This window comes from Zootermopsis nevadensis, unplaced genomic scaffold (genome assembly GCF_977971745.1).
Source record: "Zootermopsis nevadensis isolate Lab colony 2312 unplaced genomic scaffold, Znev_1.0 Znev_ptg000028l, whole genome shotgun sequence".
Classification (NCBI taxonomy): Eukaryota; Metazoa; Arthropoda; class Insecta; order Blattodea; family Termopsidae; genus Zootermopsis; species Zootermopsis nevadensis.
This window is the reverse complement of record NW_028259160.1, coordinates 21398724-21412440: the sequence shown is the minus strand read 5'-3', so window position 1 is coordinate 21412440 and position 13717 is coordinate 21398724. Positions and strand designations below refer to the sequence as shown.

Below are 13717 nucleotides of genomic sequence, written 5' to 3'. Positions count from 1 at the left end.
CAATAATTTTAATTCCATTTGTGTATGTTCTATGAAGCAACATATTTGTGTTACTGAGAGTTAACACTGAATTTATGAAAGAAATTCGTGCAAGTTTAAAAATGGCAGGAAGTCATATTTGAATATGTTAATGTAAAATTTTGAACAAATAGTGAGTGTGTAGTAGGTAGCCCTCGATTTGCGCTGGTTCAATTTGCGCCGATTTTGAAACCAGAAAGTCAAAAAGTGAAGAAGAAAAATACTGTTATTTCTAACTTTTTACAATGTATCTCGTACTGATTCTTATACTAAATCGTAATTCTTACATCGCTGAGTTTGAATAAAAATTATAAATACAGGCATCTCTGCAATTAAGTATATTTTGTAAACGCGAATTTTCTCCAATCAGATCGATGAATTGGTTAAAGCTGTTTGTGAAATGCAAACTTTTGCATATGCGAGTTTGCTCTCATGCAGTTTCATTCCTGGCGCTTTAAACTTTCAAAGGACTAATTTAATCTCTGCGGAGGTACCGGGGTTATTTTTACTATGCGATTCTCTATAGGTCGGCGTCTTACGTTATTTCAGAGCTTTATATGTAATACCATTATATTACTCGTCCATGTTTGGGTGCTGGGAACGTATGTCATTGACTTCCCATTGATTTACATCATAAAAGAGTTTCAATTTACGCTGGTTCGTCCAGGAACGTATCCCCAGCGTAAATTGAGGGCTACCTGTATGTGACAGTTGATGAGAGCTACTATTGACCATTAATTTTTAGTATAGGTTCAACAAATGCAGAGAGTAGAAATTAATTAAGTCAAAAATGAACATAATTTATTGAATTTGGTTAGTTGTGGGTATAATTACAGGGCAGTTCTAAAAAAAGAAAAGTCATAAGTTTTGTCTGTGTTGCATTTCACGCCAAACAACTCATTTGACAGACAAATTGCTGTTACTTAACTTTATGGTTACACTGTATTGAGAAAATCAGGGAAGGAAGATAAGAATATTGAGGGAAAGTAAAAGAAGTTGTGATATTGACAACAAAAGGAAAGATATTGGCAGAGAAGCTGATGGAAAACTACTGTCGTCACCATGAGACATGGCACTGATAAATATTGTACAAGATTTTTATCACTTCACTAGGCTTTGGAATATACTTGAATTATTATTCCTGTAACCTGTATAGCTCTTCCGATGGTATCTTCACCTTGAAGAAGCCCTCTTTGGGCGGGTGGAAGAGCTTGTGTGCACCAATGAACCTGAGGGCTATGCTGATGGTAGCGTAGCTACTGGTAGGGTGTCCGAAAGCCAGGTGCCAGACTAAGAAAGATACCCTGCTCCTCCAGGTTGGGGGTTGAGGCGTCAGGCAACTCCTTGGCACTCGTAAAAAATAAACAATTGCTAAACGCCCCAAGAAGAATAAGCCAGATAGAAATAGACAATGGATTGAGAAAGAAGAATAGAAATTGGAGGACATCGACAGACGTTTTAAACCGATATGTATATAAAACCTGTGTAGGTAGTATACTAAGAACTGATGTTTTCATGCTCACTAGTATGTTTCTAAAATTTTGAAACCTTAGCTGCACTGCATACAGCTGTCAGCAATCTCACCCGTATACTCCGTGAATGGTACTTGACTGTGGGTGGACTCACCGTGTTCAAAGCACAGCCAAAACCCAAGGGTTGCCATAACTGCAGACATTCTAATTTTCTGTAGATAAATAGCTGCTTTGCCCCCACCACACCTACATGACTGGTCACTGCATAAGCGTGTTAAACATTTATAGTTACTTTCCTGTGCGTTATTCAGTCATATCAGAAACTAATGAAAGGTTATTTGGCAGCTATTACATAATTGGATATTTTCCATATTGTAGCGATCACTGATGATAATGCCATGTTGGCAGGTATATATTTATGCTAGTGCAGAATGGAATTAAAAGTACTTGTGCCACTGAAAATAATTAAATATTGCTTTTATTTATCATTATTGCACTTAACAGCACTCAAAAAGACTTCTGAAAACAGACTTCTTGTCATAGGCTTTATTTCTTACTTCAGACTACTACCATAATGTATTGAACACATTTTTAATGTACAAGAGCATATGAAATATGCTTCCACAGTTCAAGATATGTTCCTGCCTAAAAATAATAAATTAATATTTACAAGTTAACTACTGCATGGTCGGCTTTGTACATGTTTGTCAAATTTAGGTTAGACGGATGATCAGGTACTGATTGATCTTCAACTGGGCCAGGAACTTGCAGAATGGTGAAGAAATTACAGAGTATAACCATTGGACCATCCATCACCCTGATGATGGAGGCAGCAAGGACTTCTGAAATGCTGGTTACACAGCACCGCAACCCATGAGATGGCCATATTCATTGTAATTATACAAATACACACTTCTTAGCACCCATTCCTTTTATTATGTAAAGTGTGAGTAATGCAAATGCGTTCAATGTTCAGTCACATCAATAGATTAATTCAATTCTAAAGGGTTTTGACGACGGTAGTTTACACTTAAAATTATATGTTGTCAGGACCTTTTCCATCATGTTTTTAAAATTCACGACGTTTCGGAGGCTGGTTCTGTCTCCGTATTCAGGTGAGAGGTGCCTACTCTGTTGGGTCCCTTAGAAAGAGCTAGTCTCTGTCACAGGACCAATAGATTAGTTAAGAATGTACGTTAATGGTGGTGACTGGATTTTGCCAGCGCAGGAGATGGACTGGTGGTGGGCTTTGGTTAATTTGGCGACGAACCTTCGGGTTCCCTAAGCCAGTTAGTTTGTTAGTTGTATGTTAATGGTGATCTCAGGGCAAGATACCAGACTCATGTCCAAATGTCCTGGGTTTGAATACCAGGTTCCCTACTATGAAGTCCACATTAAGTTGTAGGTCACCTCCAATGACTGCCACCTTATCACTGGACGGAAATAATGGGCATTCCCATGAAGGGCTCCAGAAATACACTCATCCACTTGCGAAGGGTAAGTTAAGGGAGACCAATGATGAGTTTGTATTTAACTTGGTATACTGGGAAAGTGGCTTTTGTTAAGTACGGATTTCTTCACCTCAGGATGTGTAATATTAACCATGAACACAACAACCTCATCTGCGACAATTTATTTTCTCAGAAATTCATAAATTACGCAACTCTTTCTTCATTCTAAAATATAAAAGTCAAGAAATACACGTATTTTCAAATCTCTCCTTGTTATAGCTCAGAAACATTTGTGTGAAATGGGAGATAAGTACGTGTCTTCCACAAGATGATTCCAATAACACTCACTGCTACACCAATCACGATGAACGGACGATATAACTTATTTTCGCTTTTGTCGGGTCCAATCCATTCAGGAGGATACTTGTGATCACTGAACTTAGAGGAAATGTAATGCATGTAAGATTGTAATTCCTTATGAAGAGCCTTAGTTTTGATGAGTGTAGATTCGATCTTTAAATTCAGGTCCTCAACTTTGAAATCTGACTCACTTTCATAGCTGGGTGTCATATGTATTCTGATATATGCAATGGACGCACGTACCATAGTAATCTGTCGTGCTATATTGGCAAATAACTTTATTTCATCTACCATGTTGCATGAATTCTGCATGTTTTTAATCGTTCTCATATCAAGGGACTTTTCTCTCCATCGCTTTAGATGTAGTTTACGTGTCATGTCAAGAAAACGTTTCCTGTGGACAGGAATAACAGAAAGAGCCTCTAATTCATCTTCAGTGAGCGTCAAGAATTTTACAATGTCCATTTCACTTTCCTTGAAACTATGGCCATACCTATGAAACATCCCCAGGTGATTCAAACTGCGGGCTGCATCTTGCCATAAAATCCATTTCTTCCCGTTAATACCGCACAGATTATCTCTCAGGTATTCCCATGAATCAAGTTCTGTAAGAGCTTGCTTCGTCTTGAAGGATGCTGGAACATCAGTTTCACCAGTAGGGATCTGAGCCGCAATATGATCGTGTCCCAAATCCAAGGCATGAACGTGTGCCGTCAGACCTCTAAAACATTTAATGGTCGCATCTGCTCCGGCATTCAAGAGTAGTAGTATTATTTTCATCTCTACACACTCACTGTGACGAACACTCCATATCAGTGGTGTATAACCCAAGACATCTTGAGCATTGATGTCTGCATTTCTCTTTATCAGTTCTTCCACAATTTTCTCGCTTCCTTGTTTGCATGCTATCATTAATGGTGTCATGCCATTGTGTTGCCTCATATTTACGTTGGCCCCAGAATCCAATAGAAGTTTAATGCACTTCAGTTGTACGTCCTGAGTCTGTCTCATACAGGCGCATGCGCTCATCAATACGCTGTAGCCTTGCTGGTGGGAATTTGGGTTTGCCCCTTTTTTCATCAAGAATTCTATTGCGTCATACTGACAATTTGAAGCAGCAAACATTAGAGGTGTCCATCCATGTATATAAACATCAACAGGCAAATGTTTCTCTTCAATTAACGACATCAGAACTTGTATATTACCGTCCAGTGCTGCTATACGAAGCAAGTCTTTGTCATTGACAGGTGTTTGTAACCTAACTGGGGTTTGAATCTCTTCCCTGGTTCCAGGATGTTTGACTGGATCAGGAAACGAAAGTCCTTCTTCATCTTCATCGCTGGAGAAACCGGCTGGCCTGAAGACGACCATCTTAGCCATTATACTCGCAGCTTAGCAATCTGAAATTGAAACAATTTCTAAATTGCACTGGGCAATGGTTAAGCAGCAGAGAACAACCTTTATTACCCAAGCATTACCAACATCTTGTGATGAAAAACTCTGGCTTAAGTAGTCAGGCACTTAAGTTGTTCTACATTTAATTAAAATAAATTTACACAACATAGCCATCAGCCACAATTTTCCCCTCATTTCAGAAAATATATTTCTTGGGCTCTGTCCATTACAGCTTTCTTAAATGGTAGTAACTCTAGTTCAGAATGAGTAACATGACGTGTACCAGAGGCAACTACGTTCTCATGATGCATTAACACGGCACAGCCGCAAGGAAGTGGTAAGGCCAACAATTTAGGAATATAGCACATAATGAGAAAAAAGGACCAAAATTCAGTGACTGCTAAGGTCCCACTGAGTTCACCAAAATTATTTGTGTTCGTGAATGCAACTCAAATATGGAATATTGACAAATGACAAAAAGCAGAATTAGGTGGTAGCCTAGGTTAGGTTATAAAAATTTGTGAAACATAAAATACTGGTTATCAGAAACGTTATTCATTAACAGCAGGATGTCATTATGCAATATATCAATAAAGTCTTTGGCCACAAATTTTCACTTTTATCCAAAAATAGTGACATCTAAGTTAAATTGTCAGAGTTATGTTGCAGTGAAGACAAAGGATTCTAGAGTGGTAGACAGAAACCTCTGATACTATATCCCCCACCCCATTGGTTACCAACTTCACAAAAACAGGCTTTTATATCCACAAATGCTACTAGTCAGATACTGAATGTCATAGCTGAGTGGTAGCACTGCTGCTTCACATTTGGAAGATGCAGAGACTGGCTGTCTTGTCTCAGGTTTTTTGTGGTTACCTCAGACCCTCCAAGCAAATTCTGAGATTGTACTTTTTTAGCCCATGACTACTTCCTTCCAGATCCTAATTCATTTCTCATTAATCATTCAACACTATATACTTTGAGCTACCACCAGTGTTATTAAATGGACCCTATACGGTGGGTACAAGATAACTCTGACTTCGGATGACCGTTACAAATACACACATTGAAGGGAGGCAGACAGAACACCCAGCCTTTCATTGAAAACCATTTGATGTAAAATTATTGAAGGCATGTGCCTGTATTGTTTTGTTTTATAGTTCCTTTCTTTACAAAATGCTGTGTAGTGTGTAAGTCAGTGTATCAAAATGCCACTGATTGTATCAAATTAAAAGGGGGCAAAATTTGTTTACAGTTTACATGCTCAGGCAAATTCCTGTCTTGCTCCCTTTTTGCCCTTATATCTTCCTTTCCCCTCTTACTGATAGCCCAAGCATGGAGTTATTTTGAATTTTCTATATTACTTAGATGATTACTAACCTCATATTATAAATGGCATGACAGTGTGCAAAACTCACGCCATATTCTATACTTTAAAAAAATATATAAATTTGTTTTTACTGAATGTACATCTTTTGAGCTTCACTAATGGCACTGACTTGTATCTAAAGTCTTACTGCCTACAGCTCAATACTATTGCGGCAGTGCACAAACTCTGATTACTGTTAAAGAAATTCAACTAACCTTTGTATCAAAAACAAGGCCTCGTGTACGCATGTCATGTGGCACAACCTAACCTTAAACTACACTAAAAGTTCAACCTATGAAATATCAGCTGTTTATGAAGAATGATGATCACGCTTAGATAATAAATGTTGATGTTGATTTAAAGCCATTCATATCTAAATAAATTCAACAGTCAAAACAAACCGAATTAACAAATGCAAGTTTAAATGACTGTTCACCTTATTTAACTTTGCCAAAGCAATATTCTGCATTACAACTTATAAGCTGCAGGAAAACAGCAAACTATTCAAGTTGTCTTTTTAAAGACATGATGGTAAATTATTTAGATTTTAAATATGAACATTTTGATAAATACAAAAGTGTAACGATCAGCAATGTTTACAAGCAGTTTAAGCGCCAAAATAAACGAAATCGATACACAGACGGAAGGGTTGCAAACTGGCTGAATAATGCACCGGGATATTAAACTCAATTAATCAATGAAAAGCGCAAGTTGTCTCATCCACAATATGCACGTGGGTTGGAACTCCAGAACGCACAGTTATTATTTCACGTTAAGTAGGGCGGCCAGTTTGGTTTTGAAAGGGTGTTTGACAGATAATATCGATCATGGCTGGTAAGTGATCGTTGCAGTGTAGAGCATACTGTAAGATGATGGACTCATGTTAACTTAAAAATATCTCTGACTTTAAAACGCTACCAACTCCGTAAATATGGCTCTGATTTGCTGCCCGATACTTTTAATTTCGTGTAGGATTTGAGGTTTTCACGGCGGTGAGTCATCAGGGCGATGATGGAATCAGCAAGGACCTGTGAAACGTCGGTAAACTTGTACCAGACTTCATGGTGCAACAACCCAGAAGACAGCCATCTTTACTTTTCATTTCACTCTTAGTAGTAGCTTATTCTTATAAGAAACGATTCCTAGCAGTAATTTTACTATCATAAGTTGATTTAGCCAAATTCAGAGTTAACACAGTTTTTTTATTCCGGTACTGAGATTTTCGTCTGTGATTGTGCAGTTTTTGTATGGGTAACAGGGTGTATGGGCATAGCCAACAAATAGCTGTAAATTACCCATAGTGTGGGAAAATCGTCTCACATAACATAAACGTATACTGCCTCGTCTGTCACCACAGAAAATACGACTATGTTTAAAACACGTTTGTATTTCGTTGCCGTTGGTTATGTAGAAAAGCAAGTTTGAAGTGTGGGAATTCGTATGTTGGTATCAGCTGTTTTATGGAATGGTATTTGTAATTGTTTTTACTTCTTTAGATCCTACTAGCAGATGATAATTCCATGTGGTGTAGTGTTTTGTTGATTTGTGTATAGTTTTAAAACCGAAAGTGTGTTTATTGCCTTTGATTCCGAACATTTGTGTCCGACTTAACCAATCATTCCATAATTCATATTTTTCTTGGCTATTAAAGAGTGCTTTATTATTTGCGGCGGATTTATAGTTTAGAATTATGAGAACGAATGACCATTGGTGTTACGTTATTAAGGACATGGTAAGAAAGGGAAGCGGCTTCTTTCGGCACTCTCCTGCAAGGACTGAGGCAAATCTCGAATGTCCTAGGCCACGTACCTGATGCTCCGGCTATATCTAATTTGTCTTTAAAGTAAATACTTCCTTCATCAGCTTCATTTCCGCATTTTAAATGAATTTTACTACTTTCTGTTGAATGCAAGTTGATTGCACTGATCACAAAATGTAATTTACTGCTCCAGCAGACAAATTGTGTGGTCCCTACAGCAGTAGTCACAGCGGCCTCAGTAGTAGAATCGTGCATAGAACATTCGTTGCCTCAGACACTGCTTCTGTCATGGGCAGCAGTCACATAGTTTCAGTTTATCAGCAGAACTTTTTTCTGGTTATAACTTTTTTAACCATATGTAACATGACAATATAAAGTGAACTAGAAATATTTATCTTCAAAGAAATTGTAGGAACAAAAGATATCTTTGTGAACGGACCCAAGCAGGGTAATGATGTAGGAGATCTTAACACAAGAGGCAGGATTTCTTCTGAGTTGGAGTAAGCCAGTGGCCTACCTTGTAGTCGATGTGGTAAGGAACACGACGTTATAAATGTAACATATTTTACTTTTATTTTAGGCTTGTGATGAAATGACATGGCTTTAAGTATGTGGAGAAAATTACCAAAGCTGATGTGTGTGGGGCATGGTTTTCACACGTCTCCTGCTTACAGTCATATCATCAAACTAACTCGGTTACGAGTTGTAGATAACAGTGAGATAGGAAAACGTGCAATGGCTGAGGGAAAGCCACCTAAATGCATTCATGTCTACAACAAAAAGGGCGTTGGAACAATTGGTATGTACTTTCAGAATATCTATCAAATATAGCTTGAAGTAAACAATTACAAATGTGACGACAGTATGAATATTTTGAGGTTATAATCTCAAAATGTTCACACTGATAAATCTGATATAGTTAAAAACTGTAATTAATCCACCTGCATTTTTCCCAGCAACGATAGATACCAGTGTTTCTCCAAAATGTTGGCATTTACCTACGAGTGTTTATGGTGCCAAAACCCAGAAGAGCCTCATTGCTGTTATCCTCACTGCTATGAAAACTTCATATCTCACATTGCGATACTTTGAAATTTTCAGATATATTCATTGTTTTAAATTCTAGACGATGAACCAAATAAGTTAATTTGAATAAAAATTAAGCAATTTTGATTTTAATTTGAAGAAATATATAAACAAATTTGTCCTTATAGTAAGAAAATTTGTAAAATTGAATTAGACCTTGCGTGCTTATGAAGAGAAAGGTGATTTGGAACAAAATAGTTTAAAAGAAAGAGTGAAATAGGAAAGGTGGTTCAGAAATAATTTAGATAAAATTATAAAGTAAAAGAGTGAGGTGGCTGTGGTGGATTTAAGATGAACGAATGTGGGACGACAGTCAGCGGGCATTCAGTGGGGAGTTGAGTAGAAGGCTCAGAGGAAAACAGATGAAGCCAAGCTTTTCTTAGTCTGCGTAAACCACAATTGAATTTCTGATGCTGCTCTGTTATTTTGATTGCTTCCCTGATGACTTCAGACTGGTATGTCCAGGTGTTAGCTAGGACTTCGGCATTTTCTGTCGATAGTTGATACGCTGTTTGGTCTGTGTGGAATGTTTGGATACCCCTAATCATTGGTTCTCCGGTCAGCTGTCTGTAGTACGTTCCAAAATTCTAGTGGAGATGAGGCAACTTATTTGGCCATTGTACATGTTACCACATGATTCCACCCCCCACCAATCACAGAACTCTAATGCAAAAAACAATCCCAACCATTCTGTGTTCCTAAACATCAATCCAACCAAAGTTATTTTCACAGAGGACAAAGGGCAAATTGGTGGGAGCCCTTTCCACCAGTAGCTCGGCCCTTTGTCTGAATGTCAGCACTTCAGCAAAACAACAAACTGGCAGTGTAAGTGGTTATAGTTTATAAGGCACTTTTTTCCAATTCCAGCTGCGTGTTTTGTATGCAGGAAAGGTTTAACAGAGCACGGGATGTTGTCTTATGCATTGCGCAGTACTCTGTCCTTAGTTAGCTTTCGGTTGGTTGGTTGGTTGTCACGGATTTCACCCTGAAGATGGCAACTGCAGTGCCTGCTGAAGTATTGAAACATGTTTAACACACTGTGTGACTAAGCGTTAAAGCTGAAGTTGCACATTAAATTGTAGTCATGAAATTTGAGGACAAGCGTAGAATAAATTGGTTTTCGTTACACTGTATTGTAACTAACATGCTTCTTTCAAGTAAAATGACCTATAAGTTGAAAGAGAATGAATCATATTATAATCTTTTGGATTATGATGCCATTGTACTAGTAGTCTTGTTCGCAACGTCACAGCCACAAAACCATAACTCACTCATTAGCGATTTGAGGCAATCAGGCATGAGCGACACCATAAATATTCCAGAAGACCGCAACGCACATCCTAATTCGTGATTCACTATCCTCAGTAGTTTCTCTTCCTCTTGCTACGAGACAAGCGTAACAGCTGTCTGCAGCGTGGATTAGGCGGCTGATGTGCACAAATTATTGCTTCACCTGTTTCATTACATCGTCATCTGGGGAACAGTCTGGAAAAATCGTCTTAATCTCTGGTTGCTCTGGCATTGGTATTTCCAGTACGGTGCCAATGCGGTGTGGGAGATTCCATACCAAACCTTTAACACATTAATAATGCATATGGAACAGTGTTCAGTGCTGCTGACACAACAAGGATAAGAAATTTATGAAGATTTCCGTCTTCTGGGTTGTTGCGCTGTGTAGTCTGGTCGATGTTAACCAACTTTTCAGAGGTCATACTGCCTCCGTCATCAGGGCATCATCGCCCTGATGACGGAGGCAGTATGACCTCCGAAACGTTGGTTAACATCGACCAGACTACACAGCGCAACAACCCAGAAGACGGAAATCTTCATACTCACCGCTGTGAGAACCTCAAGTCTTACATCAGAAATTTATGTTACGGTTTCAACAACTAATCCATGTTGTGCCTGATTTTGCAGTTACGTTATTAAATAAACCAACATTCAGTGAAGCAATAAGAGTAACTCCCATAATTAGGAAATAAGAAGCTTTGATTTGAATAACAAAGACTGTCTCTCAGTAAATCTTCTTGGAATGTATTATTTTTGTTTACAAGGTTTTGTTAACGCAGTGCAGAGGTTGTGTTAAAAATATCTAAGTGGTGTGCGTCGAGAGATGAAATATGAGCCAGGTGCTTGAAGAACAAGTATTTTTACCCCCACATGATTTTAAGATGATGTTAGGTGTCATTCTTAAGATATGTGTAAATTTATAAGTTACCATCATGTGATGCTGCCACACTTTTCAGCAATTTGAGAAATTTATGTGATCAAGTATAGGATGCCATTTCATCACATTTTTGTCTTTAATCATTTTTACACTTTTATTCTATAGGCTGTCTGTATTACAGCAATCGTACATACGAGGCGCGTCCTCAAAGTAAGTTTCCCACTCGTCCCACAGCTAGCAAACCTTATATTGCGCGAAGCGACTGTGCGTACGTGATAGAGCAATGACGTAGCATGGCGCATGCACTAACGGCACCTCCCGCGTTCTCACAGTAGCATCGTTGCAGCTGTTGAAGATGGAGGTTCTTATTCCAGCTCCCGCCGACTGTGAAGTGCGGTCAGTGATAACGCTAGGCCGCACACGGCTCGACGGACAGCAAGTCTCCTGCAGGAGTTCAGCTGGGAGGTGTTTAATCATCCACCCTACAGCCTGGACCTCGCTCCCAGTGATTTCCATCTTTTCCTACACCTCAAGAAATTCCTGTCCGGTCAGCGTCAGCGTTTTGAGAATGACAGAGAGGCGGAGATGGTTGTCACACAGTGGTTCCAATCCCAGGCGGCAGACTTCTACGACACAGGTATTCAAAAGTTGGTCCCACGGTATGACCAATGTCTCAATTCCGGTGGCGAATATGTTGAAAAATAGCTGGACACTTGCTGTATCTGTTGCAATAAATATTTCCATGAAATTGTGTTTTGTTTCTGTAAACGGCCCCAGGGAAACTTACTTTGAGGACGCGCCTCGTATTTTATGATCTTTTTAGACTTGTTATTGTTCATTTCTACTTTTCAGTCAGTTGTTATCATCCTCATAACATTCTCTATTATGACCTAATAAAGAATAAATAATGACCAGCATTGTAATCAAGACTTGATTTAATAGTAATTGACTTCAGTATATTTCTTTCACAGGCGACAAGGTCTTGCTTGCCATAAAGGGTGAGAAAAAGAAAGCAATCATTGTTGGTGTTAAGCAGAATCAGCCGGCATTAAGTCCTAAATTTGACAGCAATAATGTGGTGCTCGTTGATGATAATGGAACTCCGCTTGGGACTAGGATTCACGTTCCAATTCCTCAGGTTCTCCGAACCATACTGAAAGAGAAGAATGTGGTTAAAGGTGCTGATTATACTAAACTTATAGCCTTAGCTTCACGGTTTGTGTAAGAGTGAAGATTGTATATTCTTTTGCTAAGTACAGTCTTTGTAATGAAGAATAATTTACTTGTTTTACACGGCTTGTAAAATGAATCACATAAGTGACTTAATTCATGTGTTTCATTTAAATTGCAGTTGGTGTTTTGAAACTTTGTTTTTTAGTTAATTACAGGATGACTAGTGAAAGGACATTAAAAATGTGTAGTCGTATGTAATTTCATCTTATATCTGAAAGTTATACATTAAACTTCAGCCTTCAGAGCAAAAGGACTTCATTACTGTTGCCCTTCCATAGTTGAATTCTCCGTTCAGGGTTTTGTTCATTTGTGGTTGAGCTCCCAACATTAACGTTACGTCCATCAGTAACAAAACCCAGAGTGACCGATTTTAGTCTAACCAGTTCAGTAGACCTACGCAGATTTTGTTTGGCCATGCTGATTTTAATTTCGTTTGGATCATTTAATGGCTTCTGTGTCATCTGAACTGCTGACATCATCATTAAATAAATTAAAAAAAAATATATTCTTAAGATCAGAAATGATTTGTGTCCTGAGTCCTTTTAAAAGTTTCTGACAAAACTGCAGTAAGAATATGGCAGTTGTCTGGGTATTACCATGTTTAAGTTTAATTCAGTTTAAAGGACCACTTTACTTAAAGACCTAATTGATGTCTACATTTATTTCTTGAGTCATTTCACTTATTTCGTGTAGGTGGTGGTGATATTTGCCGTCGAAATGTAGGTTACTGCCTTCTGGACTACACAGTCTCATGACCAAGAAGCCATACTTTTTGTAAGTTTAATTTACTATTTATTAACTTTATGGCCACTTCATTTATGAACCTAATTCCTGTTGAGGTAGGTCAGTCCACCTCCAAATATGGGATGTAAAGGAGGTGTAATGCTTGCTGTTAGGTTTCTGACTGTCGATGATGTCTGGAAGAGTATCTCTTCTGAAAGATTTTCTTTGGTTGGGTCATGTTGGAAGTCTGTGTGCCAACGCAGAGCAGAAGATTCTGGTGTATGTTCTCGTTTGGCTACACAGTGGCTGGCTGTTGCCAACAGATCCAGAGAGGGGGATTTTTTCATCGTGTCTAATTCACACTTTATTCCTTCACACTAAGAGAAAATTATTCCAAAATCTGTAGATGGCCTATGGTACGAGCAGTAAAAATTACTTGAGTCTTGAACTCATTGGAATGGGGAAAACCTTCTGTAATCCAAACCCCTTTTTATGTACAGTAGAATCTGGATGCTTTTGCTGGTAAAGTTAAAAATGTAACCTGTCTCAGCAAAGGAATGTTATTGGTGAAAGTATTGATGAAGACGTGCTGTTGAAGACCTGGAATCCTGTTCTATAAAAGTGGAAAGACATGCGTCTCTGAATTCTTGTTCCAGATGGTTAGGACTCACTTCCTTGATGGCA

General features: G+C 38.4%; 2 protein-coding genes across 6 annotated transcripts; one reads left to right on the top strand and one right to left on the bottom strand.

Moving 5' to 3' along the window:
- Window positions 1-3108: 3108 nt before the first annotated feature.
- On the bottom strand, window positions 3109-6730 carry LOC110829640 (uncharacterized). 3 transcript variants are annotated; one of them, XM_022063580.2, is made up of 2 exons: window positions 6502-6730; window positions 3109-4701 (listed from the first exon to the last, which is right to left on the bottom strand). In XM_022063580.2, the coding sequence occupies exon 2, from the start codon at window positions 4679-4681 to the stop codon at window positions 3215-3217; it is 1467 nt and encodes a 488-aa protein (XP_021919272.1). In that variant the 5' UTR covers window positions 4682-4701; window positions 6502-6730; the 3' UTR covers window positions 3109-3214. The 3 variants fall into 3 exon arrangements, with proteins under 3 accessions (XP_021919272.1, XP_021919273.1, XP_021919274.1); XM_022063581.2 differs by lacking the exon at window positions 6502-6730 and adding an exon at window positions 6281-6483; XM_022063582.2 differs by lacking the exon at window positions 6502-6730 and adding an exon at window positions 6077-6257.
- Window positions 6731-6768: 38 nt separating this feature from the next.
- Window positions 6769-12560, top strand: mRpL14 (mitochondrial ribosomal protein L14). 3 transcript variants are annotated; one of them, XM_022063593.2, is made up of 3 exons: window positions 6769-6899; window positions 8405-8623; window positions 12049-12560. In XM_022063593.2, exons 2-3 carry the CDS (start codon window positions 8422-8424, stop codon window positions 12300-12302), a joined length of 456 nt encoding a protein of 151 aa, XP_021919285.1. In that variant the 5' UTR covers window positions 6769-6899; window positions 8405-8421; the 3' UTR covers window positions 12303-12560. The 3 variants fall into 3 exon arrangements, with proteins under 3 accessions (XP_021919285.1, XP_021919284.1, XP_087213375.1); XM_022063592.2 differs by lacking the exon at window positions 6769-6899 and adding an exon at window positions 7214-7533; XM_087357249.1 differs by lacking the exon at window positions 6769-6899 and adding an exon at window positions 7582-7797.
- Window positions 12561-13717: the final 1157 nt, after the last annotated feature.